Consider the following 24,444-nt stretch of genomic DNA (forward strand, 5'->3'; position numbering starts at 1 on the left):
CTGGGTTGGGGAAAAGCGTGAACTTAGAAGACCTGTATTTACTGCCCTGGGCTTCCCAAGGAGGGTCTGAGAGTTAAATTAAGGCTCTGAATCCAAGGAGCAGGTTCTGAGAAGGGGAGAGGCTGCTCGGGCTTGGGTGTCGGACCGGGTTTGGGTGGGTGGACGGGTGTCTGGCGTTTACAAATAGCCTCAGAGGGCTGTGGTGGCTCAGAGGCCCTGCTGGGCTTCACCGGGGGGGTGACTAATCCATCTGGGCCTTTGCCCGGTGACCCTGCTCTGAGAGGCCTCTGGACCCCTTTGTCTGCCTCCTGGGCCTCCTCAAGCCCCTCAGCCCCTGCCTTGGGCCCCTGAACCCCAGCCCCTCCCACCCCACCACCAGCTCACCCCCCCAATTCGAACACAAAAGGCAACTTTGTCTTTCAAGTCAGCAGCCATAAATCCACATCTCTCCCCTCTCGGCAGCCCCCTCTGACAAGTGGGAGCCTGAATGGGAGAGGTAGGGGACAGGGGGGCTGGATCCAGCTTGGGAAAGTCCCTGCCTCCAGCTGTAGGGCCAGGGGAAATGGACTGTAAGGCCAAAGTCCTGGCTGCAGGGGAGGCAGTCTGGGGCTCTCAGCAGCTCTGGGCTGGGCTTTTACAACCTACGGGGAATAAAACCTCTGGAAGCCCTGCTTTTAATCCCCCAGCCCATAATTTGGAGGCTCCAGTTCTTCCTCCAGATCAAGCCATGATCCCCTCCTCCCTCCTCCCTCCAGCCTTGGTGGAGGGTGCAAAGTGTGCCTGGGGGTGTACGTGCTGGGGGCACAGGCGTGAGCCTGCCTTATACAGCACATGGGATGTGCCTGGGCAGGGGAGTGCCCTGCAGTGCATTCAGTGGTGGCCTCTGACACGTTCAGGGAGGGAGGAAAGGGGAAAGGGAGAAAAGCATTTCCTGCTCCATGTGACCATCCCACCAACGCCACTGCTAGGTTTGCAAAAGCAGTCCCAATTTCAAATATTTTGCCACTTTCATCCCACCTATCGGGCAATGAGTCAGAGGATGTGTCCTGGTTTTTTAGTTTGGGAAATACAATTGTCTGTCCTATTTACACAGCAGACCCACTGAGTCAACTGTAAGCGTTCACTCAACAGACACTGAATGCTCATGTATCAGAAAGGATGCTCTGACACCCAGGAGCAAATTCCCTCCACCCTGCAACCTGCATCCTTAGATGTTCCCACCCACGCTTCTGAGAAACATCAGGAAGGTGAAAGCACCAGGGCCAGGATCTTAGGCCCTGTCACAGTAATATGGCAAAAGCCATTGACGGGCAAAAGTTAGCTATTACTTCTATCAGTATAGAAGGTGGGGAATACTAGCCCTTCTAAGGCTCAGAGACATTAGGTAACTTGCCCAAGGCCACACAGCCAGTCAGTGGTGTTAAGGGAGGCATTTGAACTTACAGGGCTCTGCCTCCAAATCCAGTGCTCTTTCCCTGCATCATAGCTGCCCTCAGTGGGGAAACACATATTCAAATGTTGGTCAAACATGACCAATGATGCCCTCGGACACTCGCACAGAAAAACACAGAGGCATACGACATCTTAAACCCCTACAACCACCCTTCCTACTCACACTCAGACACCCATTACACAGCAGACTTCACTTCACTTTAATTCCCCCAGGGTTCGGTGTTAGGTTTTATAGTGTGTAACTAATGCAGATAAGCACCATGATAAGGTGGTATTACCACCCCCACTAATGGTCACTGTGACCACATGTTTCTTAAATTCTATTAACACAGGTAAATAAACAACCAAGAAACTTGTGGGTGGCTCTTCCTTGGGCACTTCCAACTCTGCCCTCCAAGAAATCTGAGCTCTAGGGCCTTGAGAGTGTAGGGCCTGCGGGTCTATGTAGGTTACCCTGTTGGGCCGTACAAAATAGAGTGATTTATCTTCCAGTTTTGGGGGAGTTGGGGAGCAAAGCACTGTGAAATGCTAGTGGCTTCTGTTGGGTAAAGGGGTGGCCATGAGACTTGGATCTTTTAACAACTGGATGTGTAATCTTGGTAACATCAAAGCCCCTCTCTGAGCCTCTGTTTCCTCCTCTGTAAAATGGGGGAGCTGAGTTGGACAACTCCATGGTTTACAGAGTCTCACCTAGCTGCAACCTCTGAGGCACGTCTGCTTGCAAGCACCAGTCAAAGGTGCAGGGTAAGGGGCTGGGAGTCAGCTCGGAATCCCTCTCTGCGTTGGACTTGAAAATGTCCAGGCCCAGCAGAGCCCCTCTCCACAGACTGCGTGTCTCTGCCGGTGTCAGGGTCACTAATCTTCCTTATGTAAACCTGCCCAGTCCCACAATATCCTTAACTTCCGTCGTTCTGGTCGGGACACCGGATCTCCCTCACCTCCCGGAAGGGCATCTGGTTAGGGGGCCCAGGCTGGAGCTATTAAGTAAATTGCTTTCACATGACTACGAGGACAACTCAACAGAAACAGACACTTCCCCCAAATTTCCAGAGCCATATATTAAGATTTGTAGGAACTCATATAGTTGGGGTTTAGGTAATGGAAAGGCAAGCTAGGATCAAGCCTGGCTCTGTCACAAAGCCCCTATGTGACCTGTCAATTCCGACCTCAGTTTTCTCACCTGTAAAATGGGAGTGGAGCAGGATGGACAAGATCATCTCTAATGTCCACACCAAAATTAAGATTCTAAGATAACACTGGGTAAAATGGTCCCTCTCCAACCAGGAAAGGACACTCTCCTCTTCTCTAATGCTAATCCAATCCTGCATTTGTATCTCACTGCAGCTGTTGCTCCACAATCTCTGGTGGCTCAACACCAAACTGCAGTACATGGAAACCTGCAGGCCCTCCCACCCCAATAACTACAGAATATGCCTTATCTGTTTGGGGGAAGAGGGAGGGCTACATTATGCGGAAGGATCATGGAGTTTCTTGGCCGGTATGCGGCTGCCAACTCTTGGAGATAGACTTATTTGGGGATATAATTGCTGCCCTCTGCTGGTCAGAGATCTCTGAAAGCCCTAGGACTCATTTTGTGTAGAGGGTTTCTAAAGTTTTCCCATAAATAGAAAGGAATTGCCACCCCACCCCACCCCCACAATGGAGATTCCTCTCCTGTGTCTCCCATTAACAGCATCATCATGCACCAATTGCCCAAGATATAAACCCCACTACCCCATCCTTCTCCCTCTCTCCCACAGCTAACTGGTCACCACATCGTGGTCCATCTTCCCTTTTCCATTTCACTGCCTTGGCTTAGGTTCTCATCACCCCCAACTGTTTCAGTAATAGCACCTGACCCCCACCCCCCCCTCCAACCCCAACTAAGCCTTCCCACTTCCAGTCCTTCCTCCCTCCCTTCCTCTTCTTCCTCTACCCTGAAGCCATAATTATCTTCCTGAATATCCAATATGATGCTGTAACATCTGTGATGTTTCATTGCCTTGAATCAAGGGTACGCTACCTGCGATGGCATTCAAGGTCTTCATTATTAGGTTGTTTCATCTTTCAGCCTCAAATAGCAGCTAATTCTGTCATCGCATGATGTGTACTGCAATCATCTGAGACAAGTGTACCTTCCCTGGACACATCAGAGTCGGTCACCCTTATATTCCTTTGCTTCTGCTATGCCCTCTGCCTGGAACTCTCTAGACACCTCCATCTTCCACATCCCCTAAAGGAAGCCGAATTAATTCCTGCCCCTCCCCTAACCCTTATCAGCCGGTATTAAAGTCAGCTGTTCACACAGCTCTCCGCCTACCTGCCGAAGGGCTGCGAATCCCTTAAGGGCAGAGAACAGGCTAATTTATCTTACTACCTCCAGCACCAAGAACAGATGCTATGTAATAATAAGTCCTCATAAGCTGTTTTCTGAATGCTAACTTTAAGGGTCATATGGCCTTGGGGGTCATTCCCCAACATCTTGTCCTCCACTCAAGTCTCCAACCTGCCACAACTCAATGGCTATTACTTTCCTCTACCTGAATCTCAACTTCTTCCATGAAAATGAAGGAGGTGGATTAGACCCCTGGCTCTCAAACTTGGTTGTGGAGCAGAACAGCCCAGAGTGCAGCCTAACACTGCAGATTTCCGGACCCCACCGCCAGAGATTCGGATTCACTGGTCTGAGCGCGGTGCCCAGGAATCTGCATTTCTACGAAAGCCCCTGGGTACGTGCGGGTGACTGTGGTGCATGGCTAGGGCTGGGAACCCCGGGCCCGGCAGGTTCTTGAGAATCCGGAGCGGGGCGGATCCCGGCCCACCCCACGCGCGCTCGGGGCGGGCTGGTCCGGGCAGTGCGGCTCCGGCGCCCGCGGGCCCAGTGCAGGCATCCGGCGCGCGGGCGGGGCCGGGGCGCGAGCCCGGGGCCCTGGGAGCCGCGCTCGCTCGGCGGCGGGAGTAAGTGGGACCATCTGCTCCGCTCTTCAGAGGTCAGCGCTTTGTGTCAAGCTCCCATCCCCCTCGCTCCGCTCCCTCCTTCCCCCCTTTGCCCTTTGACTCCGCGACTCAAAAGAGGAACGCGCTCCAGGTCCGGATGAAAGCGGGAGCGGGGTGGGAGCGGCGCCGGCCCCGCGGCCCGGCCGGGCAGCCCGGCCGCCCTGGCCTGAGCGCGGCCGGCGGCGGCAGGGCTTGGGCGCGCCGGGCCCCTTCCCGGCAGCCCGGGGCAGGCGGCGGGCCCGGTTCCCACAGCCGGCCGGCCGCCGGGCCCCTTTGAAGTGGCCGCAGCTGCACACCCCGCCCCGCGCTAATCCCCGCCGACGCGGGCGTCCGCGCCCCCCTGCATAGCAATAGTGTCCGCGCTGAATGGCGCTGGCTAATTACCTCGCTCGCACCACCGCGGGTGAATGAGAGAATCCGGCATTGTGCGCGGCGAATGGAGAAAATAAGACAGTCATTGTCCTCGCACGCCAAACGAGGGTTTGATGTCGCTGGGGCGAGCGAGGCACCATTTCCCGCCACCGCCTCCCCCCCGCGGTTCGAATTCCCCAGCTGGGCCTGGCTCCCCCGCGGACTCGGCTGCGGGCAGAGGGAAACTGAGGCAGCAGTTCCTGTCTCCCCGAGGGAAGAAACCCTTACCCCTTCCGTGGAAGGTGGGCGACACCCATTGCCCCGCGCTGGCTCTCACCCCTTCCTCTGGGCGCCTCACCGAGCCTTGTCCACCAGCAGATTCTTAGGGGCACCTGCTGTGGTCGCCCGAGTCTTTCCTTGACTCAGAAACACAGGCAGGGCCCTGCATTCAACGGCCTAATCAGATTTCGTTGGGAAAACAGGGGACAATTGGAGAACGAATCAGGAATGTATATACCTTAGTGCTCAACTGTGTGCCACCAAGCTGAAAGGGCCAGAGCAGTTTAGAGAATGGCTGGGAGAGGTGTGTGTAGAGGAGAGAAAGACTCAGAAAAGAAGAGGAAGAAAGATGGGGAACCGTGGGGGGCCTGGGCTGTCCAGAGGACAAAAGCAGTAAGGGGAGGCAGAGGGAAATGGTTAGAAAGGAGAGGTCTGCAAAGCCAGGCCTCGGGACTTGGATTTACTGGCCCTCGCTAGGAAGCCACAGTTTTGATCCTAGTTAGGTCGGGAGGAGAGCCGAGGGCTGATAGTAAGACTGGAATTCTAACCACATGCCCGCAGAAAGCAACTCACCACGGAGGGCATTTCTGTTTTCATGCATAAGGACATGTGGTGGCTCAGTTTAGAAATCGATGAGAACTAATGATGGAGAGTGACCATGACGCAGAGGGACAAGCGGATGATCACACCATCTCTGCATTCAGGAGATTTTCTGTGACATCAGGCTGCCTCTTCACCGTCACCACCAAATACGGTGGGTTTTTTGAGGGTGTGGGAGAGATTACAACCCTTCAAGGTCAGGAAGTGTCTTATCTTTCTGTTCTATCCCTCAGAATACTTGGAAGCAGGCAGGTACGGGAGAGACGCTCTTTGAGATTTGTTGATTTGAGAACTGACCTGCTTTAATACCCCTCAATTCTGCATATCATTTTTTTTTGAAACATGTACTTCCTAATCCCTTCTGATGGGCTGTTAGACTAATTCTGCCTAAAGGAGGAATGTTATTTGTACGTTCCAACATTCTATCAAGTTTAGCAAATGATAAAAAGGCCTGATCTATTGCCCAGATCAATAGTAGGCTGTCGGGCTACACAGCAGCCCTGAGCTCCACTTATTTGACATATGCCAGAGCTCTTTCTGAGGCTGCAGTATCTTTTAAGATCCACGTCACCACAATTAGATTGTAAACCTTGTAGGCAGCCCATAGCCAAACCCTTGAGCAGGAGCATCCCTCTATCTATTTGAGAATAAAATTAAAGAATGAACAACACATCTTCAGGGACTTTATGAGCAGCAGCCAAATTGTCCCTTGCTCTGCCCCACCAACCGTATTTAACATCACCAAGCACCCGTTGTACCAGTGATACATGAAAAGCATGCTTTTTAAAAATTTAAGTATAGCTAATGGTTTTCCTGACTCAATCCTGAATCAAAGTTTAATCTAACCTTGGTCATAATCTCAGATGTGATCAAAATGTTTTTCTTTATAGTTCTCCTAAATCTTTGTCTTAGAGTCATATTTCTTCTGCCTCAGGCTCTAGGACCTTAAGCCCTCTTCGCATCACAGCACCTGCTGCTGCTGAACTACTCGCCCACTTCGGCCTGTCTGCCCAGGTAGTCAGTTTAGAGAACTCCAAAACAAAACAACGCAAAAAGATAAAAGCAGACCTGCTGTGCATGGGGTCAATGTGGGAAGCCATCACTTTGACCTCCCTTTTCCCCCCACCTCCAGCCCCTGAGCCCCTTCCATAGACCCAAGGACACTAAGGAATGAGATGCTTAAAGTCCCCTGTTCTAGAGAGAAAAAGGATTTACCTAAGGAAACAACAGCTAGTTAGTAGCAGATCAAAGACCATTCTAGTGCTATACAGGCCACTAGCTTCATTTTGCAAGACTGAAAAATGGCCAATCAAACAGAAACGACAAACATAATTGTTACTATATATCACTATATGTGTGACTTTACGGTTTGTCCAGATCTCATGAGGCTGCCAGAATGTATAATCCTCAGATAAATTATATTAAATACTTTGGAAAATGGTATATTCAAAAGGCAAGAGGCCCAAATTAGAGACTCAATACTTTTAACTGAAAAAATACTTTCAAATGAAGCCTATTTCTTCTCCTATCTCTTCCTTCGCCAAACCCAAGACCATAAATAACTTTAAAAATAATGTTCCATGGGGTGGATATTCTGATAGGAAGATAATGAGGATAATAATGAGAGTAGGTTTTTTCTCCCCTTATCCATTTCCACAGCAACATGCATTCAAAGGATGCTTTGTTATCATTATGGTTATGAATTTAAAAGGTAGCAGGAAGGCAGGCATGCCCATGCAGGGGCAGTCCTTCCACGGAGAAGAGGGATGCTTCTGGTCACGGAACCTGGCCTGTTAGCTCTTGTGAGGGTGAGGCCAGTGGTCTGGCATCCCGGAAATTTCTCCAGCTTTCCTGGGAGGTGTCCCACCTGAGATGACTGAGTACCTCACAGGTGGCAGACTGAGGTTTGCACTCACCAGGCCAGGCCCCTCCCATTGAGCACTTGGGAGTGGCACCTGTGCCTTAGTCTAATCTCTATCCTCCCGTGGGTGGCCAGTGGCCAGACCTTGGAAGAAGGGTGCTTTGGGGAAGAGAATAGAGTAGGGACATGGGGGTGCCCTTTATGACCAGAAGAGGCTGAGATGGAGGACTTGGGGTTCAGTTAGATGCAGAGCAATGGATGAGACCCTTTCATCCTCCAGTCAAGAGCAGCCAGACATGGCCACGCTCGGCTCCTAAAGGTAGGACTCAGAAGCCTGCCGAGAATGGCTCAGGTGAAACTGCTCCTGTGGGTCCTTAGGGAGTGATCTGAGGCAGCTTTATCTGCCCTCCCTAGTCGGAGTCCCTAAGGGTGAGTGACCCACAGCAGGCAGGGGGCTCCCCATTCTCTCACCCTCACCAGGCACCAACTCCAGGCCAAGCTGGGGCAGAGAGGGGCCAGCCCCTGCCCACAAGGTTTGCAGACCAGTGGGAGTGACGAGCTGTGTAACTGCTTTCCAGAATAGATCCTGTCTTCTGATTCCCTCACCCGCAAAAAAGCAAAGCTGGACATAGAGCCCAGTGGATCCTTCTTGAATTGATGGTGATAAAAGCAGTATCACTTCATTTCAGGAAAGCCTTATCTCATCAATATCACACCAGCTTGCCTGTAATGATCTTGATTTTGTCACGGTTCAATGGGAAAATGACTGATGTGAGAAGCAAAATCAGAAACAGAGGATGGAATATCACACAGGCTCCATGCGGAGGCTCGCTCTTTGTAATATCATTATTGGGGTTCTGAGATAATGGAATCTAGAATATTTTAATCTGATCTGCAAGCGGGACTCAATGAGGGCTTCTCTAAGGTGCTAGAGAATTGGAATGCAACCTTAAGAGACCTTGAAAATTAGGACGAAGGGAATTGTTGCAGAAAGAGGGTGACATTCCAGATAAGCTGGGATGTAAGAGGCAAAACAAAAATAACCCAAGGGTGGGGGCAGTGAAGAAAAAACAAACCATGTTTGAAGATGGCGAGAAAAGACCCAAGAATTATTGTTTGTCACAAGCCAAATACCGGGTTTCGATTCTGTAAGGTCTGTTCAGCTCTGGCTCTGAAGCTGGAACCCAAATCCCATTTGACCGATCAGCACATTGGAAAACGCATCCGGACCCTTTCTGTCACGGCTTTGTGCACCCAGGACTTGGGACAAAGCCCTCTCTCTGGGCCACCGTTTTCAGAGCACCAATGTAAGAAACATGGGCCAAGACAGGAGGCTGGGGAGGGAAGGGAAGGATCAGGGTGAATCAGCAAAACCGGGAACTGCCCCTTCCCAGTCCTGGATGTGCTGGGTTGAGCACTCACAGCACTGCCAGGGCACAAACGCCCCTCTGCGTTCACGTCTGCCGTCCTAGAAAGGCCCGGTCTGCCTCCTTTCCCTCCTCACGCTGGCCTGGTTTCAAGGTGTGCCCAGAAACTTCTGTCTCGCTCTAGCCCCTTGTCAGAAATCCCTGGTCTACACCCCAAGCCAGTCGGGAGGAAGTGGGGCTGTGAACCTGAGATTTTCCCCTCGCCCGCCTCGCCAGGCTCCCAGTTGGTGGGGGTGAGTTCTCTGGGTGTCCAGATGAAAATGCCCCCTGACCACATCAGCCCAGGGGAATAGTGACCCCGAGGCACCCATCCTGGGTGCCGGGAGCCCGGGAAGTGAGGACACACATGCACACCCGTGCACACCCACACACGTTCTCACTCACACCCACACAGACACAACTGGCTGGCCGTGGGCACAGTGACTTTACAGCCACCACGTTGCACGGTGTTAACTGCACAGGATTCTGCTGCAGCACGGGGTGGGGATATCCTGTCCCTGTCCCTGCCAAGGAAGAAGGATCATTTTCTTTCGATGAAGAGGGATCGTTTTTTGGAGCCAGGCTGCTCCCAGGCCACTCTCTGTCCACCACACCCCACCTAGGGCGGAGAGCCTGGCAGAGAGCCCAGTGCCGTTTGAGGGACAGCCACTACATGGCATCCTGAAACCCCACTGCCTCCGCCCTGTGGACGTGTGCACAGACAGGGTCAGGGAAGAGAAAGAGGGGAGAATGACAAGAGAACTTTTCTCAAAACTTTCACGCTGATATTTAAGAAAGGAGGAGGCCAAGCCCAGTGTGCCGGGGAGGGAGGGAGAGAAGGGAGGAAGGTGGAGGATGAACTGGGGGTCCTGGAGGGAGGCAGGAGGGCAAGAGTGGGGATGGGGCGTTCAAGACAGAAAGGGGGCAGGGTCCCAGAATTTTAGAACCGGGAAAGGACTTTAGGAACCTTTTCATCTGGTCCTCCCCACACCACCTCCCACCTACGAGGAAGCTAGTGGCCCAGGAAGGCAGGCAGATGGGTCTGAAGTCACCAAGGGGTGAGTTGAAATTTTACATTGTAAAAGCAGCTTCTTGTAGACGTGGGAGCCAGGGAGGGTGCAGAGGTAAGCATGATGGTGTCGGGGTCAAGTCCAAGCTCCTCCCAAGACTCTCCATCAATAATGCTGGGGCCGGAGGAGGTGTCCCCTCCAAGCCAGTGCAAGCCAGCACCTCCTGTCTCCAGGACTCAGGCCCCACCCAGCTTTTCTGCCCCACTGACACCCAGGCCCACGAAGCTGGAACAAAGGGTGCCCCCGTTGGCAGGTGGGGTGGCAGGACCCTACTCATCCTCTCTCCTCCAAAAGACAGGCAGGGCAGGGTGGTGCTCCCTCCTGTGTTCCACAAAGACAAAGGGCCCGGCAGTGTGAAGGGAGAGAGAAGGAGCTTGAACCCAGAGCTGTCCTCAGAGTGGGACTATCTGTATCTCGCACTGGCTCCAGCAACATGAGGTGTCTGTAGTTCCACCACCGTGCTGTCCCATGTGTACTGCAGGGAGAGAGGACGTGGGGTTTTATGGGAGCGAGAGCAGTAAGGTTTGGGGATGAATGTAGTACGGCCTTGATTTCTCCCCATAAAAGCCAGCAGAGACTTTGTAGACATAATCCCTGGTGGGAAAGGGCTAGCCAGGAATGGGGAACATGGGAAGGTGCAGACAGGGTCACAAGCCTGGGCCCATGTCCCGGGAATTATGAGCCCCCAAAACCAAGGGCCTTCAGGCTGGGGCTGGGGGTGGGAGCCAGACCCCTCACCAGAAACCAGGCTGCTGTGGAGTGAGTGTGAAGAAGGTCTGAGCACCCAGGGCTGCCTGCCAAATCCCCAAGAGGGTCTGGTTTGGTGTCCCCTGGAAGCAATGGTCCCCCATCCCGGCTCTCACCCCAGAGATCCAATGTCCACCCTGGTCCAGGGTCTCCCAGCCACAACTGCTCCACTCCCCTCCCCAGTAAGGACCCCTGCCCCCTGCTTGAGGCAGGCACCCTTGCAGCGGGGCTGCTCTGTTACCCAGCAGCCTGCTGTCCAGTCCATTGTTCGATGGGTGGCGAGGGAGGAAGACTCCCAGCCTCCACAGCAGCCAGAGACTGGGGGGGGATGTAATTCTGTGAGGCCTTAGGCCACTTTGCCCTGGGAGCTGTGCTATTGCCCAGGCAAGGGACAGGACAAGGACAGTCAGCATCCTCCACTCCGCCAGGCTGATTATGGCTCCCCCCACCACTCCCCACACCCCCCTCCTGCCAGGACCCCTGGGGAGAAGGAGCCTTCTCAATCCATGCCAGTTCCTCTCCTGTGATTTGTTCTGAATTTTCAAACAAAGAGTAATTATGACAGATGTGGAGCAATCAGCATCATTATGCTGGGAAACAAGAAAGGGAAAGGAGCAGACAGGACTGGGGGGGAGGGGAATTTGTCTTCCTTGGGAGGAGGCAGCTCCCACCTCTACCTCTAGCAGCTCCAGCAACCTCCCAACTTCCCTTTCAGCCAGAGCCCCTACCCGGAGGCTCTGCCACGCCTGGCAGGCAGGGCAAGGCCAAGACTTCTTACACAGAATGCCATATCCGGGACATCCCAGCAGTGGCTGGGGGATGGGGCGAGTGTGCATGTAACCCTGCCAGCCCACCCAGAAGCGGCCCCCACCTTGGCCAGGGTTCTAAGCTGTTCTCTGTTCCCCACGCTTTCCCAACCCTGCCCTGCATGCCCCCAGGCATGTGCTGGCATTAATGCTGAGGCACTAATACTGGTATGTTCTTCAGGGACTTGAGCCTCCTCCAAAGACACTCAGGCCAGTGAACTTGGGGTCAGGCAGCCCTGGGTTTAAATCCCAGCTTCCCTACTTACTGTGTACCCTTGGAAGAGTTAATTAATCATTCTGGGCTTCTATTTACCCATGTGTAAAATAGGACTAGTAATTCCCATTAATGGAACTGTGGGAATTAAGTAAATTAACACATAAAGGACTCAGAACAGCGCGGCCTCGTATTACTATGACTACATCTACTACCACCGGCTAGTTCGCTGCACGCACCAGCACATGGGCAGCCCTCGAACCCGCTCAGCTCAGCACCCAGTGTGCTTCGGAGACTCAGGCCCTCTGCAATATGCCACGGATGTCGGGAGCCCACTTCTAAGACTGGTGAACAAGCCCACGCCCAGAACTCCAGCCACAGACAAAGCAGGGCAGGACAAAAGGAAAACAGAAACATGCACACCAGCCTACCCTGGGGCAGTGAGGAGTGAGGCGCTGGGGAAGGCAGGGTCCAGCACCGGGCAGCCTCCCTCCCCTGCCCAGGCTGGGGGACCAGCCACGTTCTGGGGCAGGTTGACCCCTCAGGGCCTCAGTTTTCAAGTCTGTAAAATGAGAAGTTTGGACGAGTTGAGTGCCAAGGTTTCCCCTGCAGCTCTGATCCTACCTGGAGACTGGGAAGACCTCTCGGGTCCTAAGGGGACTGGGAACTTTAGGATTCTTTTGCTGTAGCCTCCAACTCTGAAAGGGCTAGACCTTGGGTCTCTCTCACGGTGGTCTGCCCCCTCCTCTCCATTTAGGCGGTCTGGTCTCCATCTGCCCACCCCAAGTCCCTGGGGCCTCTTGATAGTCCCCCCTCACATTCCAGTGGCCTTGGGGGCAGCAGCCAGACCAGAAAGTCCAGTTCCTGCCCATTATCACTGCTTGCATCTGCACTGCAACCTAACACCAGCATTCCAGACAGCAGCCCGGCTGCCCCCACCAGCCACCAGCCACCGTGGTCAGTGTCACTGTCCAGGCTCAGAGAGGGGCCCAGCCGGGCCCAGGTCTCAGATTCCTCTCAGGGAAGCTCTGCCCCCAGGGAGCCTCCAACTTGCCGGGGAGGCTGTGGCCCTTCCTTTGGGGTCCTCCTTGAACTTCATCCTCTTAGTCACTCTTCTCCTTGCCCTGTACAGAGGGCTGAGCTCACCTACTTCTGCTCCTGAAGCATGGGATCCCTTCTAAGCACAGTAGGAGACACAGTAGGATAGAATAATAATGAGAGAGAAAGAGGAGCTCAGAAAGGAAGAAGGTATGGAGGACAGGGCAGGAGAAACTAGAACTGAGGGCTACGAAAGACAGGTACAGAAGCCAGGCCTCAGTGGAAGGCAGAGGTGGGAGCCAGTGTCAAAGACCAAGGAGTATCAAGACCAAGATCCAGAGGAGAGGGAGAAGGGTCGGTGGGAGGCGCTGGGATGTGAGCTCTCTGCATCACATTCCCCTCCCTCCCTGGCCCTGGCTTGCTTGCATTAAGCCCACCACGACCCCCTGCATCGCCCTGCAGTCTGGGGTCCACCAGCAGCCCCTCCTGCTGGCAGCTCTTCAGGCCTTGCTCACACCTGCCCTTCCACCTTCCCTGGGTCCCACATCTTGTGTCTGGGTGGCCCCTCGTCTGGAAGCCCGTGGAGATCTTTCTCTTCTGCTCTCTCCTTACGTTCGAAGGCAGTACCAGAGGGTTAGCACTTCTTGGCACAGAGTGAACAAATTTGGGGGCAGAGGGAGCAAGCTCTGAAATCAAGGAGAGGTTCTTTTGGAGAGGGGGGAGGGGGAGGTATGGAACAGCACAGGTCAGCAGGGTCACTGGGATTGCAGCCAGATTTGGGGCACCTACCTAATGAATAAGAAAACTATGGCCTGGACTCCTGGAAGAGCTTATGGCTGGGCCCACATGCCCACAATGTAAGCTCCACCCTCCACTCAATGACCCTGGGCTTGCCTCTCTCCCCTCTCCCTTCAGTGGGCTGGGGAAGGATCATCCCCTTACCCAGCCCGCTGATAGATAAAATGACCTGTCACTGCCTCCCACCCTGTAGTGGTTCTGTCTGCTCTAGCGCTCTAGCCTGGCCGTGCTGCTCAAGGGAAGAGGGGTTCCCGTGGGAAAGCTCTTTGAGGAGAGATGGAGCCCAACCCCAGGCCCCATGTGTATCCTGAAGGCACATACCACACCGTATGCTCAGGTACCCACGCAGGTCCACGTGGCAACACACACTCACTTGCTACTGGTCTCCACATTCCTTGTTTGCAGCTAGGCTATGGCCGGAGAAGCTTAAGGTGCCATAGGTTAGTTACACAGGCAGACATTTCTGGTGGAATCACTCAGTCCAGTTTAAACAAAGACAGCAGTGAGCTGTTTGGTTTTCCATCCTGGGTATCCTTCTGTTCCATTCTACTTTTATTGAAGGCTGTGAAGCTACTGCAGAAAAGTGTCTCTCTCTCTCTCTCTCTCTCTCTCTCTCTCTCTCTCTCTCTCTCTCTCTCTCTCTCTCTCTCTCTCACACACACACACACACACACACACACATCCCAGCCTGCAGGGACTCTGCAGAGGAGAGGGAAGGCAATACAAGAAGGCCAGAAGTGAAAAAGTCCTTTCTCCCTGGGGTTGGGGAGGGGACAGAGGGTTAAGGGGGGCCGGGGCCTGTTTCATTTGCAGGCTGCAAATGCCTCTCCTATTCACGGGCCCACATTCCCAGCCAAGGCGCCTGGCCGCTGACAATGCCGGGAACAGGAACAGAGAAGATTTGCACATTGTGTTTAAGGGGCCAGCTGGCTGCCTGCGACAGTGGAGCCAAGGTGTGGGAACCAGAAGCGTTCGACTTCCACACTCCAGTCCTGTGGGTGGGGGTGAGGGGCGGCCCCGCACGCAGAGGGGAAGGGGGGCTTCCTCCCACAGTTGGGGCTGATGAGCCTGGGGACACAGGCCTCATCCAGCCAGAGAGTAAAGTCCAAGGCAGGGGACCCAAGACCCAGGCACGGAGGGGGTACGGAGCAATCCAGTCCCTGATTCGCACCCCATCTGGCGAGGAAGAGAGAGTCTCAGTTCCTCCAGAGATAAACACGCGGCAGCGGCCGCCCCATGATCCTGCCCTGCGTGCAGCACGCTCCCTGCCCATCCTCCCAGTTCACCAGCTTCTGTCCCTTTGAGCTGTGCTATCAATTACGGGGCGGGGTGGGGGAGCAACAGAGAGGCAGGGAGAGAAACAGACGAGAGACAGCTTTGTCCCAGGAGGCCACATGTTCATTTAGTTTTTACCAAGCTCCACAAGCAGGGGACATGAGAAATACAAAAGAAAGAGAAACCCTTTAGAAGCTTAAAATCTAGTGGAGGAGACAGATGGAATATCCAGCCGCAAGACAGTTACTTAACGCAAGCAGTCGTCACTGAGAGGAAGGTTTAGCCGAACGCCACAGACCACAAATGCTCCCTGCCTTAGGAAGGGGAAGAAGAAATGACCGTGTGTGAATGGTCTTTGGGGAGGGATGGGATATGGGAAGAACAGGGGCAGGAATAGACTGGGAAGGGGCCCAGCGAAGGCAGGTGTTCCCTAAGGATGGCTGGTGACAAGGAAGCCTTAATGCCCTAGAGCAGAGGGGAGCCTCAGTCCAACCCCACAATCTTACAATGTGAAAAGCAAAGCCCAGAGAGGGTGGGTGACTTGTCCACAGCCACACAGGACCCTTGATGTCCAGGCAAGGGCCTTTCTATCACACCCCACAGCTTCTCAGGAGTGTCAAAAGGGGTCAGTTGGTGAAGGGCTGCCTGGCGGGTAAAAGGGTCTGAACCTCACCCATTTGCAGCTGTGCCATGGCTCAGTACAGGTGAGCTCAGGCCTAGGTATGGCCACTTACTCATCACACCAGTGGCACTTCAGCTGCAGCACCTGCTTCCTGCTCTGATGGGTGGGCAGCTGAGTGTGTTTGGGGGGCAGTGGGGGAGACTTCCTCCCGGCTCCCTCAGCTGTGCCAGGAACACCTCCCTGCACAACCACTGCCCTACACAGGGCCCCCCAAATACCGGGCCGCATTCCCCAGCAGCTCCTGCCCAGAATTCCGACCCCCACCCAGACCCTGCCCTGGGTCCACACAACCACTATCTTGCTGCTGAAAGGGGATTCCAGAGTAGCTGGTCCACCAGCCTCCCCTCAGACAGGCTGAGAACGATTCCTACTTCAGAAGCAGGAACCAAGGGCCTAAGCAGACAGGGGACTTGCTGAGGTGGGGACAGTGGGGATGTTCTCCTCTTTGCCTCACCTCACTGCCTCCTCCTAGGACCCTGGGGTCACCGAGGGCCCTCCTGGGAGTCATACCACCACTAAAGGAGCTCAGAACTTAACTCTTTTCATCTCTGTTACCTCCCCGGGATAATAATAGTTAATAGTTAACATTATTACTCTGTCTATGTGTTCTGTGCACACACATTATCATAGGTCACCCTCATAACAGTCCTCTTTGCTAAGTAACACTTCCTCCCATGTTACAGATGAGGAAACTGAGGCTCAGAGAGGTTAAGTGACTTCCCCCAAATCCCACAGCTAGTGGGTGGTGGGGCCAAGGCCCAAGCCCACCAAGCCCAGGTCTGTTTGCCACCACAACCCACACTTACAATCACTGTTGGGCCCACCCAGCCAGGATGGCCCCCTGCTGGGTGTTGGGGCAATCCTGGCACTTTGAGAACTCAGCCAGGCTGGACCTCATCCTAAATCAGTGGCCAATACCTAGCACCAGCAATAATACTTATTGAGCAGTGCCCAGAAGCCCAGCCCTGTGCCAGGGGCTCTACACCCATCACCTCATTTAATCCCCCCAAAGCCCGACAGACTGGGGGAACCATGCCCACCTTTTCAGATGAGGCACTGAGGCTCAAGAGAGTTAAGTAGACTGTGCTAAGGGCACGTGATTGGTGAGTAGCAGCGCTGGGGTTCAAACCCACCTAGGTCTGGCCCTGAAGCCCTTGTTCTTGGGACTTCACGATGATGCCCAGAGACCCCCAAAGAAGAGACTGACCTGGGAGTGATGTCTCCTCTAGTGCCCTGCTACTCCAGCAGTCCCCAACCTTTTTGGCACCAGGGACCGTTTTCATGGAAGACAATTTTTCCACAGACTGGGGGTGGAGGGGTGTTGTGAGTGTGGGGGGAGGTGCAGAGCTCAGGCGGTGAGGCACAGCCTGTTTCCTAACAAGACACAGACTGGTAATGGGCCGTGGCCTGGGGGTTGGGGACCACTGTGCTACTTAGATATGGCCTGTGCACCAGCAGTATTGGCATTACCTAGGCTCTTGTTAGACTTGCAGAAATCCAGCACTTGGACAAGACCTACAGATTCAAAATCAGAATTTTATCAAGCTCCCCAGGTGATTCACAGGCGCCATAAATTTGGGAAGCCCTACACTAGATAGATCACAGAGCTGCTCGCTCCACTTCCTCAAGAACTAAGGCCAGGAAGTGAGGGGTAGGCACTGAGGGCAGAAGGGGACCTGGAGGTGGGTCCTCCCATCATCCCCCGTCCTTGTAGCTATCCCATCCCTCCTTAGAGTCATCCTGGCATACGAACCTCGAGTGTGAGTCAATGTACACGTTCCTACTGGGTTGGCACCTCCAGAGGGTCAGCAGAGTGTCTCACAGGCCAGCCCATGTCTTGAGGCTTGGGAGAACCCCCAGGCCCTCCCAGGAACAAGATGCACTCTGGCTCCAATATTCCACTCCCTGATAGATTTCTCTGGAATGCTCCCTAAATGAATCCCAGGGAGAGAGAAAGCCGGGGGGGGGGGGGCTGGGGCACAATGAGGCAGTTTGCTTTCGCTGGAAATTAACCTCCATGGCAGCCAAGATTGCATTTGCAGGCTGTGTCAGTGAAACTGCGTTTAGGCGAAGAATGCAGTGCTGGCTCCGTTGCTGAGTACTCCCCACATGCCAGGCACAGCGTGGGGTGTGCGGGTCCTCACGACCACCCTGCAAGGTAGGAGTACAAGCACGTTCCACGGGGGAGGAAACATTAACTTGTCCAGGGTCTCATCGTTACCAAGTCTCAATTTTCAGCCCCCAAACTATAAGCACGTGGTGCTGCGAGGCAGAGAATCCAGGGGTGCTGGGAGCATAAGTACTCTTAGGACCCTGAGCCACTCCATCCTAAAGGGTAAACACTTGGAACTGAAGCCCCAAGGAATCAGCCTGTCGTACAGCCACCCTGGTCACCTTTCAAGGACAGCCTCTGAGCCTCCTGGGATGGAAGGGGCTGCATTCCTCGCCATTGGCCTCAGCCCCCGAGCTCAGTTGCCCCGGCAGTCCCACCCAGTAGACCCGGATGCCCACCTGCCTCACTGGGTTAGTGCACTGGTGGGCTGTGTGCCTTTGAGGGGTGCTTAGCAGGCCCCTCCTTAGGGGCCCCTGTGGAGCAGGCAGGAGCAGCAGGGGGCTCCAGAGGGCTCCTCACACCTTTTCAGAAAGGCACCCTCCCCTGTCACACAACATCTGCAGTGCCCGCGGGCACATGGGCAGGGAGTTACTACCAAAGGAGGAAACCCCGGCAGCTAATCAGCTTTGGAGGTTTCTAGGGACATCAGCCTGTGAAGTGAGAAGAGGGGATCCTGCCACACGGTTGCTTGGCACCCGAGCATTCCCCAGGGGGCCACAGCCGTGTAGGGGGGGAGAGAGGCCATGTCAGACTGCCTGTGCTTAGAGGCAACGCACCCCCCCAGCTGTCTCTAGGACCTCAAAGGATTAACCAGGCTGACCCCACCCACAGCTCAATTTCTTGTCCTGTACTGTTAGGCATTTAAGGAAACCAAACATCTTGAAAGTATTACCATTTATAGAAAAGCACGTTTACAATCAGCTCTCTATATGAGCCCCTGGGGATTTATCTCCCAGGATTCTAGGCTGGTGCTGCCAAGGCCTCAGCAGGGGCCATCTACCTCTCAGCGTTGACACGGGCCATGGCAGAGCAGGGAGCATCTCCCTGAAGAGCCTGCTCCCACCCCTTCTCCAGCAAATCTTCCCGGGGTCCCCACCCTCAGTCCATGCTTCTCCTCCTCACACCCCAGCCATCTGCTCAGAGGCTGCCCCAGCCTTCCCCGACACCGCCGGGAGGGCCGGGAGATGAGTGTGGCTGAGCCAGCAGTGACCTGGTCTCGAAGTCCAGGGCTGCCTCCCAGAGAGCTCCATATGGGGGCCTGGATCAGCCTTCCTTAGAACAAAGGGGCATCTTAAACCCAGCGAGAAGGCTCCTGCCTCAGACTGACTCATCACTCACCAGCCATTCAGAGTAACTGTGCAAATGCCCCCAGAGCCAGGAAGAAACGTGTCAGCAATCAGGCAGGAAAGAGGCAGCATGCCGCAGGAGTCAAGTAGGGTGTAGGATTCAGGCTGCCTACACCGCAGTCCTGGCTCTTCTGCTTACCCCAATGTCACTGAGTCCCCCTAAGGCTCAGTTTTCTCATCTTTAAAGGGGGGATGATAACGGCCTATCTCCCAGTCTCCCAGGGTCTTTGTGATGACTAAATGAGATCATTCATGTAAAGCACTTGGGTGGGGTGCCCAGCATGCAGCAAGTACTTAAGAAGCGTTAGCTAGAATTATTATCAACAACCATCAAAGCAGCCTCTTTAAGGGACATGTTCTTCCAGAAGCACAGAGATATGGGATGGAGAACATTTTCCACTTGCCAAAATTTCTGCCTTTTCTCAAGAACCGTGCTTCTCAGCCATGACCCCCCGACCCCCGACTGCCCCTAGCTTGTCACCTCCAGGGATACAAGGAGAATCTTGATTTATGTAACACAGTCCCAGTGTGTGCAGATTAAACACCAAGAACAGAATTGTTGCAGGACAGGCAGTTAAAGCACAGCCATCATTGTCATCACCACACAACTGGTGGTCCAACGGCGCAAGCAAAGCACAAATCTGAAGCACCTGGCCTGGCCCTTTCTCTCCTATTCAAAAAAGCACATTAGTATGAAGGTGAGTGGGAGGGACGTCACCACTGAGATGACCCTGAGATTATCCCACCATATTGTTTAAAAGCAAACTGTTGACAAGTTTTAGAACTTCATTCCTGGCATAGTGAGGTCTTATCCCACCCAAAAGTTCTGAATTAATTCAAGCACATAATTAAAATTGCATGTAGCCAAAATTACCCTTCAAAAATCTCTTAAAGCAGCCGGGCGCGGTGGCTCACGCCTGTAATCCTAGCACTCTGGGAGGCCGAGGCGGGAGGATCGCTCGAGGTCAGGAGTTCAAGACCAGCCTGAGCAAGAGCGAGACCCCGTCTCTACTAAACATAGAAAGAAATTATATGGACAACTAAAAACATATATATATATAAAGTTAGCCAGGCCTGGTGGCACATGCCTGTAGTCCCAGCTACTTGGGAGGCTGAGGCAGGAGGATCGCTTGAGTCCAGGAGTTTAAGGTTGCTGTGAGCTAGGCTGACGCCACGGCACTCTAGCCGGGCCTACAAAGTGAGACTCTGTCTCAAAAAAAAAAAAAAAAAATCTCTTAAATCACTCATAAAGTATGGTGATTATTTATCTTTAAATACAAGCATCATACTCAATGGACTGGGACGCTCACAGTATCACAGGCACGTGGAAACTTACACATCCAGATCCCAAAATTGGGTAAAGTTTTCTCCCCTACTTCCCTGTGAGTGTTTAGCTACATTCTTGTCAGTTCACATTCCAGTCAGTTAAGTGAGCATATGATATAATTCCACCACCGCAAATCACTGCTATGGACCTCTCAGCTGACCCATCCTGAGAATGAGACCTCCAGAAGGCTGCGTAAGATGGGAGCGCTTCCCTTGCCCCCATGCCCCAGGCTGACCCTGGATCACCAGTGTGGCTTACACAAAGCGAAAACAAGGGACATCCACTTACTTGCAGCTTGGATGCGGGCCTTCCGGCTGACCACCAGCCCGAAGCGGTTCTGAGCCACACACTCATAGTCACCCTCATCCGAAGAGCTGCCTCCTCGCTCCAGCCTGAAGTGATGGATCATCAAGGACCCATTGGCCAGCAAGGTGGAGTGGGGACTCTCTGGCAGCTCTACCCCATTCTTTCTCCAGGTGATTCGCACTGGAGGGGTCCCCTCCACCCCGCAGCCCAGCACTACTGGCTGCCCAGGGACTACAACATCGTCGCTTGGCTCCACAGTGAATGCCAGTTCAGCAGAGTGGCCAAGACCTGCATCAAGGAAGGGCAGATGGGAGGAAATGGAGATGTTAGTGTGGAATGAACATCCAGGAAGAACTCCACACACAATGATTCCAAGTTCCCTGAGCCTATGCACCCCATCCCCATGTTTCTGGAACGTTAATAGGAATCACTATTACACATAGAACTTTATGCATTACAAGAGCCATCCCATGCAGTATTTCACTCAATCATCAGACCAGCTCAGAGACATGAATATTATTTGTACCATTCCCTCTTTCACAGATAAGGAAACTGAGATGTTAAGTGACTTGCCCAGGATTTCACAGTTAGTTGCAAATCCAGGACCCAAAAGCAAGACTGACTCTAACACAGCTGCTGCCACTTCTGTGGTCACCCTGGGTAAGCACTGAAGTTTCACAGACTTTCAGGGAAGGAACTCAGGTAAAGTATTCAACATGTCCTGGCTTCCCATTCCTCATCTGTTTAAATCAAGGAACAACAAGTGGCTTGTGTCACAGGATTGTTGTATCATATGATTAACAGATTCAAAGGCACTAAGAAAAGTTAAAAGTTCTAAATAAAACGCAGAGTGAGAGAGCAACAAATCATGCTTCTTTTTGCTGGCAAAACCATCTGAGGCCTGGTCCAATGCCTGGCAGGGAGCAGGGTGTGTGGTTCCGGTACCCAGGGTACAGGCTAGACTGTGACCCCTCTACCCCTCTCCTAGGAAGCTATGGGTGTTGGTCCTTTTGCCTTTGTCACAGGGAGAGATGAGGAGTAGCAAGCACCAACTAAGGTTTTCCAAGAAGAGGGGGGTCCCTAGAATCTTTACTCCCAGCCAACCTTACCATTCCTGCAGGAGAAGAGGAGAAATGAGCTGGCAGAGGAGGGCTGGGGGAAGAGGCTGATCAGGGAATCAGAAGAAGCCAGGCAGGAGGGACAAGCACTCCAGGCGCAGGCACGATGCCAAGAAGCCAACTTCTCCAGCAAGCAACTTACCAGACCAGTTACAACTTCACTCCAGGAGAAATGAACCCGCCTGGTCTGAAAGGGCAGCCACAGACCCTTCCTCACATCACCAGGGAACTAGCCATGCTAGAGCTGGCCCCTCCCCGACAGACCAGAGGCCTCCCTGGCTGGGGAGATGGGCAAGTGGGTGGGGAGAAAAGGAGGAGGGGCGCTGGGGTTATGGGCCTCTCCCCCCACTCCAGGGATGTGTAATGTTTTAAGACATTTGGGGATCACAACTCCTTCAAACCCCCATGTCCTGCGTTTCAGCCGCCTCAGCCCCAATCCATCTCCGGTATAGCCATGGGGAGGATAAAGTTTCTCCCAGATGCGGACGCGATACTCTACTTCTTGGCAGGGTAGAGGAGGGAGAATAGCCTAGATGAATGTCTGCTGGGAACTTGAAGTGGGAGGGGAAAGGAACTAGATTTTCACCCCTCTCCCGTGAGACGAGCCCACTGCAGCCACTGAGGGAACAGCGTGGCGGCGACCCGACCCCGCGAGCCAGGGACAGGGTCTCTCCGCGAGTGCACAGTCCGGAGAGGGCAGGGGCGCGTGGGCATCCCCACGGCTTGCTCGCGCTCTCGGCGGCTTCTCCTCCCCTTCTTGGCTCCCAGGCTCTCTCCCGGGTCGCCCTCTCGCCACGCGCCGTCCGTTGGGAATCTTCCTCCTCCTCTTCCTTAGTCTCTCCCGCGCACCCTCAGCCCAGTCCCCGCTCGAAATCCAGGACGTTCCCTCTCCGCCCGGCGCAGCCCGCTGGGTCCCAGCCTCCGCCCCTAGTCTGCTGTCTCCCGCCTCAGCCGCCGCGGGCTACTCACTGTCCTCGGCTGGGCACTGTGCACCCCAGCTCGCCCACCTGGGAGGGGGCTCGGCCGTGCGGTCTCCCCTGCTCGTTTGTCTCTGTCCCCAACGCAGCCCGCCTGCAGCACTCCTTGCCCCCTGGTCCGGGCTCCAGTCCTGCCCTGAGCCCTGGAGCCGCAGCGGAGCGAGCCCCGGCCTCCCTCCTGGGGGCTCCGTCCTCAGCACCCCCCCTCGGCCCCCAGCAGTCCGGCCTTGGTGTCCTCTCCCCGTCCCGCTCCGCTCCGTCCGCTCTGTCCCTCCCGCGCGGGGTCCGCCCGCAGGTCCGCGCCGCTCTCCCCGGGTCCGCCCCTTGCGCCCGCGCACTCCCCTCTCGCCCTTCCCGGGGCTCGGTCCGCCGCCGCGCAGGCCGCGGGCGCCCTCGCTCACCCTCGCTCGGCACGGGCAGCAGCAGCGGCAGCAGCAGCGGCAGCAGGAGCCGGGGCCGGCGCGGCGCAGCCATGGGGCTCTCGGTCCGCTCGGCTCGGCAACGCGCGCCTTCCGGGCCTCTCGCGGCTCACAGCGTCCCACGGGGCCGGCGCCGGGGCCGGGGCCGGGGCTCCGGCCGGGGCCGAGCCCGGGCGGCGGGGGGCTGGGGCCGCATGCCTCCTAGGAGCGCGGGGCGCGCAGGGAGAGCGCCGCTTGCGCCATCTTGCACCCACCGAGCGATCTGTCAGCCCCGCCGGGGAGCGCGCTCCGCACTCGCACCGCCGCGCCCGCACCGCCCTCCTCCCCTGCCCGCCGCCCCCTCCCCTCCCGGTCCCCTCCCCCAGCCCCCTCTCCCCGGAGGCCCTGTCTGGGGAACAAAAGAGCCGGGGAGCGCTTTAAGCGGCCGGACATTCCCGGCTGCGCGGCGGACGCGCCCCCTGCGCTTTGAACTGTGGCTTGAGCGGCCGGCGCCGTCCCGGGCTGCAGCCGCGTGTCCCCACCCTGCCGGCCCGCCCGGGATGTGGGGGGCTGAGGAAGTGGGGGACCCAGTGGGTCCGGGGAGTGGGTCCGGGCTGCGGAGAAACACGCAAAGCTGCGGGATTTGCTCTGATTTCTGCTGTGTCCTCCTCCGCGTCTATATTTTAGAGATAATTCCCTAAAAGCTACACAAAGTTGTCAAAGATTCAGCTTGCCATGGGTTCTTCCTCTCAAAGAATGGATCGTTTAGCTTCAAGACTGGCCTTTCTAGACTGGGGAGTTCTGGCGCTTAGGGAGATTGCCTGGGGAGAGCAGACCCAACAGGACAAGAGGACGCGAAAGTATCCCGAGTTCCGACCCGGGTTCTGCCTGCTGTCAAGCCCAGCCGACCCAGGCAGTCACTCTCAACGGAGCTCGTCTATTAATAAGAGACGAAGATAATCGTATCTCTTCCGTTCACCCCCAGGGACCGTTAAACTGCACAGGTCCTCACAAATTACCTGGTAACTGGAAAAGCACATTGAAAGTTAAAATTCCCAGTAAACACTTCTATGCCACAAAGAAGACCCTCAATGTTTCATGTCAGAGAACATATAAGGAGACAACATGGGTCCCATGCGAGCATGTTATAGAAGGTAGGCATGTCTTAGCAGATATATATCCATCTTAAATCTTAGCCATTCACTATTAAATGGTCTTCTGCTGAGCCCAGCATGCTGGGCTAGTCCATGAAAATTATCAAACAGCTACTAAGTTCTAGGAGC

General features: G+C 54.7%; 1 protein-coding gene across 1 annotated transcript in view; it reads right to left on the bottom strand.

Annotated features, from left to right (window-relative positions):
• The window catches only part of IGDCC3 (immunoglobulin superfamily DCC subclass member 3), a 39,968-nt gene extending 16,731 nt beyond the window's left edge, over positions 1 to 23,237 (bottom strand). Inside the window, exons 1-2 of the mRNA XM_045545848.1 lie at positions 23,165 to 23,237; positions 20,651 to 20,956 (exon numbers count right to left, since the gene is read on the bottom strand). Of these exons, the coding sequence (XP_045401804.1) occupies positions 20,651 to 20,956; positions 23,165 to 23,237 (379 nt within the window). The remainder of the gene's footprint in view (positions 1 to 20,650; positions 20,957 to 23,164) is intronic.
• Positions 23,238 to 24,444: the final 1,207 nt, after the last annotated feature.

This window comes from Lemur catta, chromosome 1 (genome assembly GCF_020740605.2).
Source record: "Lemur catta isolate mLemCat1 chromosome 1, mLemCat1.pri, whole genome shotgun sequence".
Taxonomy (NCBI): Eukaryota; Metazoa; Chordata; class Mammalia; order Primates; family Lemuridae; genus Lemur; species Lemur catta.